The following is a 15399-nucleotide window of genomic DNA, read 5'->3' on the forward strand; positions in this document are numbered from 1 at the left end:
AATAATATAAATAAGATTATAGCTTAAGAAACCAATCTACTTTTAGGTCCACATACCTGAAAAAATATGACTAACAAAAATCATCTGTTTATTAAACTAAACCCCAAAATTTATTAAGTTCTTTCAAGAATGTTACAATTTTGCTTTGAAGTTATAATACCAACATTCTTAAAATATATTTACTTGCACTTTTATTTCAGACTCCAAACCCAGTATGTTGAGATTTTGCTGATACATTAAAATATGCATATTCCCTGCCAATATTTACGGCCACAACCTAAAAATAATCTTTGGATCATAAGTTTTGTACTATAAGAGCCTAGTTTACATGTTTGAAATCACAATAAATGATCTATATTTACACAGCAGAATTGTCTGAAGAATTAAATTACATCCCAAATTATCATTTCATTAATACTTAGAATATTTTATTATGCAGGCAAGTATTAACAAGTCTACTACTATACATTTTTTTTTCTATTAATGTGTCTGAAACGACCATAATTAGTCCAATGACATAGCTTAAGCAGTAGGTAACTGTATGTTACTCTTTAAGTGCAGAGAAATTAGTTTTCATTGAACCTTTCACACAAACATGCCACGCAATCTAAGTCATGAAAAAATAAACTTGAATTTTAGACCTTTGGAAATCACTGGTTATAGGTGGCTTCAAACCTAGTGGAAAGGAGCAGACTATTTAAATTAACTCTACTTAAAATTAAATAGAAAAAATAAAAACATGTTGCCAGGGGCTTCCTTGGTGGCGCAGTGGTTGAGAATCTGCCTGCCAATGCAGGGGACACGGGTTCGAGCCCTGGTCTGGGAAGATCCCACATGCCGCAGAGCAACTAGGCCCGTGAGCCACAACTACTGAGCCTGAGCCTCTGGAGCCTGTGCTCCGCAACAAGAGAGGCCGCGATAATGAGAGGCCCGCGCACCACGATGAAGAGTGGCCCCCACTTGCCGCAACTAGAGAAAGCCCTCGCACAGAAATGAAGACCCAACACAGCCATAAATAAATAAATAAAAATAAACCCAAAGTTTAAAAAAAAAAAAAAATGTTGCCAAATGAGAGAGAAAAATTTTCTACTGATTCAGTTATTATTCGGATTTCTAAAGCACATGGCCAGAAACAGAAGAAAGATTAAAACATTTGAAAGAATATTACCAGTATTACTTAAAAAGCTAATGATGAGTTTTCCATGGGAAAAGCGTATCACAAAGGAAAAAGAAGGTGAATGTATTCACCAAGAAGTGTCATTTAATTTCCCCATAAAGACAAAATTAACATCAAAAATTACATTAATTCACTACTTCATTAAACACAGATTTAGTAATCTCTGTGCCTGAATAAAAGAAAGATAAAAACAAATACATTTTCTTCCTTGAAGGTTTATTAGAATTTGTACCATAAAGAATTTCTGGACATTTGCTTTTTAAATGTATTTTGCAAGGACATAAAAAGGGGAATCATACCTGTTTTACTAATAGCTTCCTGTAACTCAGCCATAGAACTGATTATTGCAGCAAGAAGGTCAGAACTGGTGAGCCAACTGAGAGCTTGCAAACAACGTAACTGCTCCTTTTGATGTTCTGCAAAAACAGAAGAAAATCCATTATGCAATTCTACAAAAATTTATTAAAATCCATTTAAAAATTATAGCAATATTTAGCTATTTAAGAAGTAGATCAAAATTTGTACGTAGAGCTTCACCTAGTGCAGAGAAGTCTACAATAGATGTGAGATTTTATTGACTTTATTTACGGTTCAATTTTTCCATATAAGAAGAGAAGTCAACTAATGTATTTGATCATGAAACAAACAGGCATTTTATTAACTCCTCTCTATATATAATGGTAACTGACATCATAAAAGAAAAGGGAGAAGGAAATTTTCTTTAGTTCTACTTACTTAATAGCTTGCTTTTGAAAAGTTAAAAACTGAAATAATTGTTTCCTCAGAATAGTCAAGCATTCAAAAAAAGTTAGCTATAAAACTTACATTAGTTTCATTTTCATTCAATTCTTCAATAGATTTTTAACTCTGATCATTTTATACTAATTCAAAGAAAGTGAAAGTAAATTATGCTACTAATTAATTTTAAATAGGGCAGAGTTTCTGGATTGACTTTATTGAAAAATCGCTGTACAAACTTTTCAATTTACTGTCAAAAGAGCATTCAAATATAATAAAGCTAGACAAAGTTGAAATCATATATATTTGCTACTTTCTTTATATTTTAATGTTTACAACAAAAAATTAAAGCCTAATTTATACATAGATACACACTTTTTCATACACACATACATATCTACATATGTATGTAGATATGTTACATGCTTTGACATTGTAAATAATTTTTTTATGTTTTTGCCCAACATATTCACTTCGTATGTCACTTACATTCGACTCAGATTTTTAAAAGCACAAATTATCTTACTTGGAAATTTATGCTTGTCTTTGGGCTCTCCTGTACACACTAACATGCCTATGCCTTCTTTGAAACTCTCCATCCAGGTAAAAAGAGAGGCACACGACTGGCCCAAAATCTTGAGTCTGTTTGCTGCCAAAATTGCAATAACACCTTTCCGGAATACACGTATCAATCCTTTGAATGCTTTTTTCTTCATCTTGGCTTCCTCTTGCTTCTTTTCCTCTACAATTGACAAAGCCTGGGCTAGAGTTCTAACTTCCAATTTTAACAACTCAAAGGTGTTGACCTGCTCCTGGAGAAAATCTCTCTGTGTGGATAAGGCAGATGATCGGCTATACAGAGGATATAAGGCACCAGCCATCAATGCACAGGCCGCCAGCAAGGATGTTTGTTCCCTTTTAGTCTGTGATAACAAGTTTTTGAAATGTGTGTTTTCAACAACCAATTGTTCATGTGACTTCTCAATACGGTTCAATTTTTCCATATTTTTTTCAGCAATTTCTTGAAATTTCTATAAGAAAAGTCAAATAATATATTTGATCATGAAACAGGCATTTTATTAACTCCTCTTTTAAAAAAGAAAAACTTTTGCTGACAACTATTTCTTTTTCTTCAAAAGATCTATGTTCTAAAATATCCAAAAAATACATATGATAGAGCAACAGTGGGCCAAACAGCTTAGATCTAAATGTGCACGGTAATTTTTAAATCCCTTATATGGAAGCTTTACACAAAGTAGAGCACATACATTTAAAAATACTTTGTAAATTTCCTGTATACTTATGCATAAATACACATATTCAGAAAAAGAAAATTTCTTCTCTTCCATTCCTCAGTAACATGTATTTCCTACTTTTAAACAGAAATCACACCAGCATTAGAGGCTTTTCTATATGTAAAAAGATTTAACTTTTTGTCAAAATAGCAAAGGGTTAAATAAATAATACAATACAGAGCATCTGACTATCTGCCATTTACTAGACGCGAGGGGACTGATTCTCAAAGCATACTCTCTTATTTCAGTTTCTTCTTCCCCAAGACAGAAGGCTGTACAAAGTACAGCTCCAGTGCTGGGAGTAAATACTAACTGTGGGCTGGGCCTCAGCAGCTCTCTGGTCCTTTTTTCCTGATCAAGGTACTTATAATTCAAAACTTAACATGCAACACACAGAAATTTTAACTGCAGGCACTGAATTTTAATCACTAGAAAATAAACTAGCTCTCCATGAAATCTTATACCTAATCATTAAGGAATTGTTGAAATAGAGTAAATTTTAGAAGATAACAGATGCCAATTTCTTTTACTGATTCATTTATCATTCAATAAACATTTACTGATTGCTCACTAAATTCCACACGCTAGGAAAACAGACAAATAAATCAATGATTGTGGTATAAAGCTGTGATGGAGCTATGCTAGATTGCCAGAGATGCACAAAAGGATGTTTATACCAAATGACGTTGACAGGCTTTTGGAGGAATATGGCAAAGGACAAGTGGGCGTGAGATGTGTAATAGAAAGAACAACAACAACAAAAATTCAACTCCACCAATAAGGAGGCTAGCCAATAGCTACCCTTAAAATAAAATTTAATCTAATCTAGTCCATGGTGATTTAACAGCTTTAGCTGAATCTTTACTTAACCAAATAAGCTGCCCTGGCTTGTCCATGGACTTCGTTCTTTATAAAACAGGCCAAGGGAGTTCAATTTGAGTAAGGGGGTCAGTCAGAGACAGAGAAAAATCATGCTCTATATAAAGTGAAGTAGTATCTTCATTATGAGAGAATCCTTTTGGGGGCATTAAGGAAAATATTTCTCTTTGTATTATTGGTTCAGGTTACACTCCGTCTGAAATTTAACAATGATCTTTGGGAAAGGTTTACAGTGAGTGTGTGTCTGATTCAAGAGTTATCCACGAACAACTAGAACAATCAAAGGCATTTCTAAAATTTACATTGGCAGGAAGACTTCAAAGGTGATCAGACTTAGAGAAAATCATACAAACTCTTAACTACTCTGCAAGATTTGGGTGTCAAAGCCTACCATGGACAATGTTAACAGGAAGTAGCCAAAAGGATTCAAACTTGTCGAAACGCATGGCTGAGGAAAGTAACCCCCGGACCAAAACCAGGTCTGAGGGTAGAGAATGAGGTTCCCACAGGTGCACGGTGAGTAGAAGGAGGCACTCAGAAGTACAGTCCTGAATACAAATGAGTAAAGGAAGTATACAAGAGGCCACTCTCTGATGGATTCAACTTCTTGAATGCTTTCCCTTGGGCAGGAGGGAAATTGGACTTAGTCTTGGTTTTAAATGTTTCTCTACTATACTTTAATTTCCTTTATTTACTCCAACTATTCTCTGAAGTCTGATCCAGCCGTACCTGTGGTGGTACTGTGAGAAATAAAGGAATGGGGAAATAAGGGAATTGTAGCTTGCTCCAACCACATCTCTACTGATAGCCAAGTTGTGGCAGCAGCAGTCTATCAATGGGCCTGTGTCCCAGAGCTCCATATAAAGACCACTAGAAAAGGTCGTGGTGTTCCACTGGGAGCAGCTGGAAGAAGGAAGAAACTCTGAGAGCCAAGTGGACGGCTTAGAAGCAGATGTACAGCAGAACACAACAATGTGTTCTAAGGAAGTACAAATAATTCAGAATATTTGAAGAGGAAAATGATGGAAATTTGAGAAGTATGTAGATAATAAATGATTAAGCTAAAGAATTTAAACTTTACCCAGAAAGCTATGAGAAACCATAAAAACTTGGGACAGTTGCTAAGCTTTAGTAAATGGATGGGAAAATTGGAAACATTAATAAAGACTGCCTGGGATAGCAGGAGAGTTGCAGGAAGTAGAGGGAGCAAATGGAAATTACAAAGTTTAATTCCATATTCTCTCCAAAATCAACTCCACCAGTTCATTTAGAGAAAAAAAGGAAAATTATAGAAAATCTAGGATAAAAGAGATGCACTGGTCATACCTAAGTAATGGAAATAAAAAAGAACCTAATCGGGGTGGACCTGAGCGTCCTGAGGGGAAACAGGGAAAGGGAGGCGCAGGGTCCGGCTGGAGCATCAGCACCCCTCCTCCTGACTGCGGGGAAAGCAGCTTAAAACTCATCCCTAGGCTCGCAGGCCCCTTATTCAGCCAAGTCTCTCTGAGCTCCTTCCTCCCTGAGCTAAAGTACCAGGGGGGAGGGGACAGGGGAGGGGACTGGCGCAGGTAACGGGGAACAACAAAAGGTGATTGTTAACTAAGGAAAACCAGCTATCCCAAGATCACTCATCCTGGGTTAAGCCAGCTGCCATGTCATGAGGACATTCAAGCAGCCCTAAGGAGAGATCCATGTGGCAAGGAACTGAGGCCGCCTACCTACAACCACGAGTTGCCAGGCTGCCACCTGCCAAAGAAGAAGATGTGTCACCAATATCTGCCATTGGAATTTCTCCCCGGGCACAGGCTGCACAACTGTAGTTCTTCTTGCTTCTGCTGTCTGCCCTTTGGTGGATGAGGCTATCTAAGAGGCTTGTGCGGAGGAGCTTCAAGATGGCGTAAGAGTAAGACGTGGAGATCACCTTCCGCCCCACAAATACATCAGAAATACATCTACATGTGGAACAACTCCTACAGAACACCTACTAAATGCCTGCAGAAGACCTCAGACCTCCCAAAAGGCAAGAAACTCCCCACGTACCTGGGTAGGGCAAAAGAAAAAAGAAAAAACAGAGACAAAGAATAGGGACGGGACCTGCACCTCTGGGAGGGAGCTGTGAAGGAGGAAAGGTTTCCACACACTAAGAAGCCCCTTCACTGGTGGAGACTGTGGGTGGCGGAGGGAGAAGCTTCGGAGCCACGGAGGAGAGCGCAGCCACAGGGGTGCGGAGGGCAAAGCGGAGAGATTCCCGCACAGAGGATCAGTGCCGACCAGCACTCACCAGCCCGAGAGGCTTGTCTGCTCACCCGCCGGGGCGGGCGGGGGCTGGGAGCTAAGGCTCAGGCTTCGGAGGCCGGCTCCCAGGGAGAGGACTCGGGTTGGCTGCGTGAACACAGCCTGAAGGGGGCTAGTGCGCCACAGCTAGCCGGGAGGGTGTCCGGGAAAAGGTCTGGAGCTGCCGAAGAGGCAAGAGATTTCTTCTTGCCTCCTTGTTTCCTGGTGCATAAGGAGAGGGGATTAAGAGCGCCGCTTAAAGGAGTCCCAGAGACAGGCGCGAGCCGCAGCTATCAGCGCGGACCCCAGAGACGGGCATGAAACTCTAACGCTGCTGCTGCCACCACCAAGAAGCCTGTGTGCAAGCACAGGTCACTCTCCACACCTCCCCTCCCAGGAGCCTGTGCAGCCCGCCACTGCCAGGCTCCCGTGATCCAGGGACTTCCCTGGGAGAACGCATGGCGCGCCTCAGGCTGGTGCAACGTCACGACGCCTCTGCCGCCGCAGGCTCGCCCCGCCTCCGTACCCCTCCCTCCCCCCAGGCCTGAATGAGCCAGAGCCCCCGAAGCAGCTGCTCCTTTAACCGCGTCTGGTCTGAGCAAAGAACAGACACCCTCAGGCGACCTACACGCAGAGGCAGGGACAAATCCAAAGCTGAACCCCAGGAGCTGTGCGAACAAAGAAGAGAAAGGGAAATCTCTCCCAGCAGCCTCAGAGCAGTGGATTAATTCTCCACAATCAACCTGATGTACCCTGCATCTGTGGAATACCTGAATAGACAACGAATCATCCCAAATTGAGGTGGTGGACTTTGGGAGCCACGATATATATATTTTTTTCCCTTTTTCTCTTTTTGTGAGTGTGTATGTGTATGCTTCTGTGTGTGATTTTGTCTGTATAGCTTTGCTTTTACCATTTGTCCTAGGGTTCTGTCTGCCCATTTTTTTTTTTTTTTAGTATAGTTTTTAGCACTTGTTATCATTCGTGGATTTCTTTTCCGGTTTGGTTACTGTCTTCTTTCTTTCTTTCTTTCTTTCTTTCTTTTCTCCCTTTTATTCTGAGACATGTGGATGACAGGCTCTTGGTGCTCCAGCCAGGCATCAGGGCTGTGCCTCTGAGGTGGGAGAGCCAAGTTCAGGATACGGGTCCACAAGAGACATCCCAGCTCCACATAATATCAAACGGTGAAAATCTCCCAGAGATCTCCATCTCAATGCCAAGACCCAGCTCCACTCAATGACCAGCAACCTACAGTGCTGGACACTCTATGCCAAACAACTAGCAAGACAGGAACACAACCCCATCCATTAGCAGAGAGGCTGCCTAAAATCAAAATAACGCCACAGACACCCCAAAACACACCACCAGACGTGGACCTGCCCACCAGAAAGACAAGATGCAGCCTCATCCACCAGAACACAGGCACTAGTCCCCTCCACCAGGAAGCCAACACAACCCACTGAACCAACCTTAGCAACTGGGGACAGACACCAAAAACAACAGGAACTACGAACCTGCAGCCTGTGAAAAAGAGACCCCAAACACAGTAAGCTAAGCAAAATGAGAAGAAAGAGAAACACACAGCAGATGAAGGAACAAGGAAAAAACCCAGCAGACCTAACAAATGAAGAAGAAACAGGCAGTCTACCTGAAAAAGAATTCAGAATAATGATAGTAAAGATGATCCAAAATCTTGGAAATAGAATGGAGAACATATAAGAAACGTTTAACAAGGACCTGAAGAACTAAAGAGCAAACCAACAGTGATGAACAACACAATAAAAGAAATTAAAAATTCTCTAGAAGGGATCAAGAGCAGAATAACTGAGGCAGAAGAATGGATAAGTGATTTGGAAGATAAAATAGTGGAAATAACTGCTGCAGAGCAGAATAAAGAGAAAAGAATGACAAGAATTGAGGACAGTCTCAGAGACCTCTGGAACAACATTAAACGCATCAACATTTGAATTATAGGGGTCCCAGAAGAAGAAGAGAAAAAGGGACTGAGAAAATATTTGAAGAGATTATAGTTGAAAACTTCCCTAATATGGGAAAGGAAATATTTACTCAAGTCTAGGAAGCACAGAGAGTCCCATACAGAATAAACCCAAGGAGAAACACGCCAAGACACATATTAATCAAACTATCAAAAATTAAATACAAAGAAAACATATTAAAAGCAGCAAGGGAAAAACAACAAATAACACACAAGGGAATCCCCATAAGGTTAACAGCTGAACATTCAGCAGAAACTCTGCAAGCCAGAAGGGAGTGGCAGGACATATTTAAAGTGATGAAGGAGAAAAACCTACAACCAAGATTACTCTACCCAGCAAGGATCTCATTCAGATTTGACGGAGAAATTAAAACCTTTACAGACAAGCAAAAGCTAAGAGAATTCAACACCACCAAACCAGCTTTACAACAAATGCTAAAAGAACTTCTCTAGGCAGGAAACACAAGAGAAAGAAAAGACCTACAACAACAAAACCAAAACAATTAAGAAAATGGTAATAGGAACATACATATGGTTAATTACCTTAAATGTAAAGGGATTAAATGCTCCAACCAAAAGACATAGACTGGCTGAATGGATACAAAAACTAGACCCATATATATGCTGTCTACAAGAGACCCACTTCAGACCTAGGGACACATACAGCCTGAAAGTGAGGGGATGGAAAAAGATATTCCATGCAAATGGAAATCAAAAGAAAGCTGGAGTAGCAATTCTCATATCAGACAAAATAGACTTTAAAACAAAGACTATTACAAGAGACAAAGAAGGACGCTACAGAATGATCAAGGGAGCAATCCAAGAAGAAGATGTAACAATTGTAAATATTTATGCACCCAACATAGGAGCACCTCAATACATAATGCAAATACTAACAGCCATAAAAGGGGAAATTGACAGTAACACAATCATAGTAGGGGACATTAACACCCCACTTTCATCAATGGACAGATCATCCAAAATGAAAATAAATAAGGAAACACAAGCTTTAAATGATACATTAAACAAGATGGACTTAATTGATATTTATAGGACTTTCAGTCCAAAACAACAGAATACACATGCTTCTCAATTGCTCATAGAACATTCTCCAGGATAGATCATATCTTGGGTCACAAATCAAGCCTTGGTAAATTTAAAAAATTGAAATCATATCAAGTATCTTTTCCGACCACAACGCTATGAGACTAGATGTCAATTATGGAAAAAAACTGTAAAAATTACAAACACATGGAGGCTAAACAATACACTACTTAATAACCAAGAGATCACTGAAGAAATCAAAGAGGAAATCAAAAAATACCTAGACACAAATGACAATGAAAACACGATGACCCAAAACCTATGGGATGCAGCAAAAGCAGTTCTAAGAGGGAAGTTTATAGCAATACAATCCTACCTTAGAGAAACAAGAAACATCTCAAATAAACAAACTAACCTTACACCTAAAGCAATCAGAGAAAGAAGAACAAAAGAACCCCAAAGTTAGCAGAAGGAAAGAAATCATAAAGATCAGAGCAGAAATAAATGAAAAAGAAATGAAGGAAATGACAGCAAAGACCAATAAAACTAAAAGCTGGTTCTTTGAGAAGATAAACAAAATTGATACACCATTAGCCAGACTCATCAAGAAAAAAAGCGAGAAGACTCAAATCAATAGAATTCGAAATGAAAAAGGAGAAGTAACAACTGACACTGCAGAAATACAAAGGATCATGAGAGATTACTACAAGCAACTCTATGCCAATAAAACGGACAACCTGGAAGAAATGGACAAATTCTTAGAAATGCACAACCTTCAGAGACTGAACCAGGAAGAAATAGAAAATATGAACAGACCAATCACAAGCACTGAAATTGAAACTGTGATTAAAAATCTTCCAACAAACAAAAGCCCAGGACCATATGGCTCCACAGGCGAATTCTGTCAAATATTTAGAGAAGAGCTAACACCTGTGCTTCTCAAACTCTTCCAAAATACAGCAGAGGGAGGAACACTCCCAAACTCATTCTATGAGGCCACCATCACCCTGATCCCAAAACCAGACAAAAATGTCACAAAGAAAGAAAATTACAGACCAATATCACTGATGACCATAGATGCAAAAATCCTCAACAAAATACTAGCAAACAGAATCCAACAGCACATTAAAAGGATCATAAACCATGATCAAGTGGGGTTTTTCCCAGGGATGCAAGGATTCTTCAATATACGCAAATCAATCAATGTGATACACCACATTAACAAACTGAAGGAGAAAAACCATATGGTCGTCTCAACAGATGCAGAGAAAGCTTTCGACAAAATTCAACACCCATTTATGATAAAAACCCTCCAGAAAGTAGGAATAGAGGGAACTTTCCTCAACATAATAAAGGCCATATATGACAAACCCACAGCAATCATCATCCTCAATGGTGAAAAACTGAAACCATTTCCACTAAGATCAGGAACAAGGTTGCCCACTCTCACCACTATTATTCAACAATAGTTTTGGAAGTTTTAGCCACAGCAATCAGAAAAGAAAAAGAAATAAAAGGAATCCAAATCGGAAAAGAGGAAGTAAAGCTGTCACTGTTTGCAGATGACATGATACTATACATAGAGAATCCTAAGGATGCTACCAGAAAACTACTAGAGCTAATCAATGAATTTGGTAAAGTAGCAGGATACAAAATTAATGCACACAAATCTCTTGCATTCCTATACACTAATGATGAGAAATCTGACAGTAAAATTACGAAAATGCTCCCATTTACCATTGCAACAAAAAGAATAAAATATCTAGGAATAAACCTACCTAAGGAGACAAAAGATCTGTATGCAGAAAATTATAAGACACTGATGAAAGAAGTTAAAGATGATACAAACAGATGGAGAGATATACCATGTTCTTGGATTGGAAGAATCAAAATTGTGAAAATGACTATACTACCCAAAGCAATCTACAGATACAATGCAATCCCTATCAAACTACCAATGGCATTTTTCACAGAACTAGAACAAAAAATTTCACAATTTGTAGGGAAACACAAAAGACCCCGAATAGCCAAAGCAATCTTGAGAAAGAAAAATGGAGCTGGAGGAATCAGGCTCACTGACTTCAGGCTATACTACAAAGCTACAGTAATCAAGACAGTATGGTACTGGCACAAAAACAGAAATATAGATCAATGGAACAGGATAGAAAGCCCAGAGATAAACCCACACACATATGGTCACCTTATCTTTGATAAAGGAGGCAAGAATATACAGTGGAGAAAAGCCAGCCTCTTCAATAAGTGGTGCTGGGAAAACTGGACAGCTACATGGAAAAGAATGAAATTAGAAGACTCCCTAACACCATACACAAAAATAAACTCAAAATGGATTAAAGACCTAAATGTAAGGCCACACACTATAAAACTCTTAGAGGAAAACATAGGCAAAACACTCTTTGACATAAATCAAAGCAAGATCTTTTTTGACCCACCTCCTAGAGAAATGGACAAAAAAACAAAAATAAACAATGGGACCTAATGAAACTTAAAAGCTTTTGCACAGCAAAGGAAACCATAAACAAGACGAAAGGACAACCCTCAGAATGGGAGAAAATATTTGCAAATGAAGCAATTGACAAGGATTAATCTCCAAAATTTACAAGTAGCTCATGCAGCTCAACATCAAAAAAACAAACAACCCAATCCAAAAATGGGCAGAAGAGCTAAAAAGACATTTCTCCAAAGAAGATATACAGATTGCCAACAAACACATGAAAGAATGCTCAACATCATTAATCATTAGAGAAATGCAAATCAAAACTACAATGATATATCATCTCACGCTGGTCAGAATGGCCATCATCAAAAAATCTACAAACAATAAATGCTGGAGAGGGTGTGGAGAAAAGGGAACCCTCTTGCACTGTTGGTGGGAATGTAAACTGATACAGCCACTAAGGAGAACAGTATGGAGGTTTCTTAAAAAACTAAAAATAGAACTACCATACGACCCAGCAATCCCACTACTGGGCATATACCCTGAGAAAACCATTATTCAAAAAGAGTCATGTACCACAATGTTCATTGCAGCTCTATTTACAATAGCCAGGACATGGAAGCAACCTAAGTGTCCATCAAAAGATGAATGGATAAAGAAGATGTGGCACATATATGCAATGGAATATTACTCAGCCATAAAAAGAAACGAAATTGAGTTATTTGTAGTGAGGTGGATGAACCTAGTCTGTCATACAGAGTGAAGTAAGTCAGAAAGAGAAAAACAAATACCATATGCTAACACATATATATGGAATCTAAAAAAAAAAAAAAAAGGTCATGAAGAACCTAGGGGCAAGATGGGAATAAAGACACAGACTACTAGAGAATGGACTTGAGGATATGGGGATGGGGAAGGGTAAGCTGGGACAAAGTGAGAGAGTGGCATGGACATATATACACTACCAAACATAAAACAGATAGCTAGTGGGAAGCAGCCGCATAGCACAGAGAGATCAGCTCGGTGCTTTGTGACTACCTAGAGGGGTGGGACAGGGAGTGTGGGAGGGAGGGAGATGCAAGAGGGAAGAGATATGGGGACATAGGTATATGTATAACTGATTCACTTTGTTATAAAGCAGAAACTAACACACCATTGTAAAGCAGTTATACTCCAAAAATATGTTAAAAAAAAAAAATGAACCTAATCATTCGGGTTCTAGGTGGCTGCCTATTCACACTTTTACAGATATCAAAGTCTCAGGCAGAAGTTGGTTTTCAAGAAATATTACTTTTTTGACCAAAAAAAAATGTAAAAAGATATATTTGTAATGATATTTTAAATATTTCACAAAAAATTCAGTCACTGGTCAAAATCAAATGGATTGTGGAAGGAGAGATAAAAGTAAAGTAAACCTATTGCAAAAGATTTAATTTTACTCCATGATAGATTCCTCTACTGTATACAGCTGGTCCATTTCCACAGAGCATCAGGTTAAAGTTAAAGCATTTCAGGGGGCTTCCCTGGTGGCGCAGTGGTTGAGAATCTGCCTGCTAATGCAGGGGACACGGGTTTGAGCCCTGGTCTGGGAAGACCCCACATGCCGCAGAGCAACTAGGCCCGTGAGCCACAACTACTGAGCCTGTGCGTCTGGAGCCTGTGCTCCGCAACAAGAGAGGCCACGACAGTGAGAGGCCCGCGCACCGCGATGAAGAGTGGCCCCCACTCGCCGCAACTAGAGAAAGCCCTCGCACAGAAACAAAGACCCAACACACCCATAAATAAATAAATAAATAAATAAATTTATTAAAAAAAAAAAAAAAAAAGTTAAAGCATTTCAGAGAGACAGCCAGAAACAGATAGTCCTGGGATTAGGATAAGAGAGGAATTAAAACATGGCCAGAAATGGATAAAAATCGAGAATATATTACAACTTCTCTCTATATAGAGGAAAAACAGGAGCACACTGGAATTTTTGGAAAACAGAATTGAGATTCTTGACTTACACAACCAGTTTGCATTTTAGGCTACCTAGTAGAAGCAGTAGTGATGTCATAAAGCAATTTTAAATATCCTCATGTCATTTTATGGCTCCCAAATTTTGATCATTTGTATTGGTTATTTATTTAAAAGTGCTAGTTAATATTAATTACTACCACTATGAATGATTTCATGAGATGCATCATATAATTTGTATTGTAAGAAAGAGATGCTATTCACAAATTGCTAAAAGAATAAAAATAAGACTAAGAATACATATGAAGTGGTAAATTCTACCAAATATTCAAAGATGATTTAATACCTATCATTCTCAAAATCTTCCAAAAAATTGAAGAGGAGAGAACACTTGCTAATGCATTTTATAAGGTCAACATTATCTTGATACCAAAACCAGACAAGCACAAGACAAAAAAAGAAAATTATATACCAATATCTCTAATGAACATAAACGGAAAAATCCTCAACAAAATATTAGCAAACCAGGAATTCCCTGGTGGTCCAGTGGTTAGGACTCCAAGCTTTCACTGCCGAGGGTCCGGGTTCAATCCCTGGTCGGGGAACTAAGATCTCACAAGCCACGCAGCATGGCCAAAAACAAATTAGCAAACCAAACACAACAGTACATTAAAAGGATCATACCCCATGATAGTGAGATTTATTCCAGGAATGCAAGGATTGTTCAATATCTGCAAATCAATCAACATGATATACCACATTAACAAAACAAAGGATAAAAATCACATGATTATCTCAACAGATGCAGAAAAAGCATTTGACAAGATTCAACACCTATTTATAATAAAAGCTCTCAATAAAATGGGTATAGAAGGAAGGTACCGTAACATAATAAAGGCTATTTATGACAAACCCACTAGCATCATACTCAATGGTGAAAAATTAAAAGCTATCCCTCTAAGATCAGGAACAAAACAAGGATGCCCACTCTCACCACTCATATTCAACTTGGTATTAGAAGTCCTAGCCAGAGCAATTAGGCATGAAAAAGAAATAAAAGACACCCAAATTGGAAAAGAAGAAGTAAAACTGTCCCTATCTGCTGATGAGAGTATTTTATACATAGAAAAACCTAAAGTTGCCACAAAAAAACTATTACAAATAATAAATGAATACAGTCAAGTTGCTGGGTACAAAATCAGTATACAAAAATCTGTTTTGTGTTTCTACACACTAACAACAAACTAGCAGAAAGAGAAATTTAAAAAAAATCCCATTTACTATCACAACAAAAAGAATAAAATACCTAGGAATAAATTCAACCAAGGAGGTGAAAGACCTGTAGACCGAAAACTATAAGACACTGTTGAAAAAACTGAAGACATGAAGAAATACAAAGATATTCTGTGTTCAAAGACTGGAAGAATCAGCATTGTTAAAATGTCCATATTACCTAAAGCAATCTACAGATTCAGTACAATCTGTATCAAAATCTCAATAATATTTTTCACAAAAATAGAACCAAAAAATGCTAAAATTTGTATGGAACCAATAATAGCCAAAGCAATCCTGAGGGGGAAATAAA

The 15399-nt window shown here is 38.4% G+C and overlaps 1 protein-coding gene across 25 annotated transcripts in view; it reads right to left on the minus strand.

Annotated features, from left to right (window-relative positions):
- The window catches only part of CCDC171 (coiled-coil domain containing 171), a 379181-nt gene that overhangs the window by 178370 nt on the left and 185412 nt on the right, over window positions 1-15399 (minus strand). For all 25 annotated transcript variants that reach the window (XR_014247354.1, XM_082401590.1, XM_082401606.1 and 22 more), the window contains 2 exons: window positions 2442-2946; window positions 1477-1593 (listed from right to left, as the gene is read on the minus strand). Coding sequence is in view for 24 of the 25 variants with exons in the window: in XM_082401590.1 (XP_082257716.1) it covers window positions 1477-1593; window positions 2442-2946 (622 nt within the window). In the remaining variant the exon portion in view is untranslated. The remainder of the gene's footprint in view (window positions 1-1476; window positions 1594-2441; window positions 2947-15399) is intronic.

Source organism: Balaenoptera borealis, assembly GCF_965194805.1.
Source record: "Balaenoptera borealis genome assembly, chromosome: 8".
Taxonomy (NCBI): domain Eukaryota; kingdom Metazoa; phylum Chordata; class Mammalia; order Artiodactyla; family Balaenopteridae; genus Balaenoptera; species Balaenoptera borealis.